Source organism: Penaeus japonicus, unplaced genomic scaffold (genome assembly GCF_977035675.1).
Source record: "Penaeus japonicus unplaced genomic scaffold, GWHDUDI00000001_assembly GWHDUDI00000002, whole genome shotgun sequence".
NCBI lineage: Eukaryota > Metazoa > Arthropoda > Malacostraca > Decapoda > Penaeidae > Penaeus > Penaeus japonicus.
The window spans coordinates 40,648,965-40,651,464 of NW_028234404.1; the positions used below are offsets into that span (position 1 = coordinate 40,648,965).

Here is a 2,500-nt window from a genome sequence, read left to right on the forward strand (position 1 = left end):
TGATGTGATATCACATCGTCTGGTGGCAGCACTGGTTGCCAGGGATGTGATATCACACCATGACTTTTTGTGTGGCCCGGGTGATCATGTCATAATATATAATATATATATATGTATATATATGTATATATATGTATATATATGTATATATATATATATATATATATATATATATATATATATATAAATAAATGAATAAATAAATAACTCTGACTGCGGTCAGCCGTGGCCAGAGGGGGCGAATAGCCCTTGGTGTAAGCCTACGCTTTTGAAATAGCCCGGTGTTATTGGGTTAACTTAGTGGTACTAAAAGAAACCTCTAATATGATATCCATCAATATTTAAGCCAAAAAGTGACCTGATTCTTAAGGCATTTTGATATTGTGATTATACTGAAAACTAATAGTTGATTTGTGTCACCTAGTATTTCTTATTTCAGATTCACCCAATAATGAAAAAAAAGAAGCAAAGTATAAACAAAATTACTGATCAAGGTTGTTAAAGAATATCATGACGAAACTGGGCAAGGATGAACTAGCAAATCATATATATTTAAAAATCATTCAAAGAATTCAAGTAATAAAAATAGAAACCAAAATTCTTCATTACAGAAAAGGAAGAAGTGTTTCATGCTCATACAAAAAAAAAAAATCTTTTGAGGCATCTAGTGCAGTGGTTCCCAAATATTTGATTTACCTTTGTGTAGTCATACATTACTTTTTTTTTAAAGTTATGAAAGATTCAGTAGGGATTTTAATACTTTTCTTTGATATAGTAAATGAAAACTTTCTAAAATACCTTTCTTTGTAATCTTAAATGGAGGTTAGGAATGTCTATCACTGAAAATTATGTATAATATGAACTGGGAGCCACTTGCAACTAGTATAAAATTGTACATTATGGATTATCCATTATTTTGATATCAAATATTACTTTCAGGTTTAACATGAGAGAATGCATTTATTTAGTGCGCATTTATGGCTCATAGGCAAACATGATTTTCATGCAGAAATGCAAAACTAACCCTCTCATGGCAAGACAATATGGAGGGACAACCTTGAGTGGAAAAGGAGTTTTTACTGTGTTGCCGATTGTTACAGATTACTAATGATAGAAATGCACCACACTATTGGTCAAAGGCTAAAAAAGTTTGTGATTACTACTGAGATAATGCATTGAATATCATTAGTGAATCCTTTGACAGGAAGCAGCACCACTATACTTACTTTATACTTCAGCAACTGCTGATGCAACTTTAAGACTGGCAATTGCTATGTCTTACTTTGAGAGGGGTAACAGTAGTACATTTCTTTTTTTCTTTTGTGATTTGCATTTTCATTACAAAATTATATCTTTGATATAAAACTTGTCTGTATTCTAAGGAAATCTTGCACTATAAGACTAAATGTTTATAAATGTTGAGGAATTTGAAATTTTACAACATATATCTATCCATTTCTAAGCAAATGGAAAATGTTAAGTACTGTCTTTCCCTTCACATTTTTGTAATGGGTTTAATTAATATTTTATATAATATACCCATTATTGTAGAAGTTCTCTTGTAAAGTCAAATGAGCATACAGTGTAACAAATTTTGTTTTCTCTTTGGTTCAAATGAATAAAAGAGTTTTGCATATATATGCCAAAGGGTTTCTCAACTGGATTTAGTTATTTTAATTTTACAAATGCATGAACATATAAGTTACACCAAAGAATTGAAGGGTTTTTATTATTACAATAATTCATTTTGGGATGACTATTTTATATATTTTAAGTGCAAGGACTTCTTTTAAACCAGCTTTTATGGTTACATGTAAAGCCTCCTTTTTTAAAGAACTCAGCAATATGTTTTAAATGAAAAGAGTAGTATTTCCTTTGTTTCAAAGAAGAAGTTGAAGTCAGTTATTCAACTCATCTTATTTAATTTTATTAGAGATTCTTGATTTAGGTTGTTGATTTAGTGTCCACTAAATGCAGCCTAGTTGTAGTTGTACTTACATATACAAAAAAACAAACAAACAATAATTCATTATGTTATTTAGGGGACAATATATCTTTTTAATACCAAAACTATTTGGCACAACTAATGACTAGATATGTTATAAGGATAACATATACATTAGTGCTTGACATTACAGATAGGTATTAATGACTAGGAATTTTAATGGTACATGACTGGTATCTTCCATTTGTCTGTTTGTAGGCTGAGAATAACACCATTTACATATTGTAAATTGTACAGATATTTTTTTTCTTTCACAGTTAGCAATACTCTTCCATAATCAAAATGGTACTTGTTTAGCACAGCTGAAATCTACACACTACATGGTGTTGAATCTAAAGTGTCAGTTGGTTCAGGATTTGCTTTGATAGATTCCAGCTCCTCACTTCGAGAACTCTCATCCATGACATCCCTGCAGAGCATTGTGAAGCAAGATGCATTAAGTATACATAGCATTAAGGCATTAAAGTATCATATTTATTCACAAGCTGATTTTCA

General features: G+C 30.3%; 1 protein-coding gene across 1 annotated transcript in view; it reads right to left on the minus strand.

The window, feature by feature from the left end:
• Nucleotides 1-1,877: 1,877 nt before the first annotated feature.
• The window catches only part of LOC122256541 (uncharacterized), a 22,496-nt gene continuing 21,873 nt past the window's right edge, over nucleotides 1,878-2,500 (minus strand). Inside the window, exon 8 of the mRNA XM_086545562.1 lies at nucleotides 1,878-2,414. Coding sequence (XP_086401688.1) covers nucleotides 2,315-2,414 — 100 coding nt within the window. The 3' untranslated portion in view covers nucleotides 1,878-2,314. The remainder of the gene's footprint in view (nucleotides 2,415-2,500) is intronic.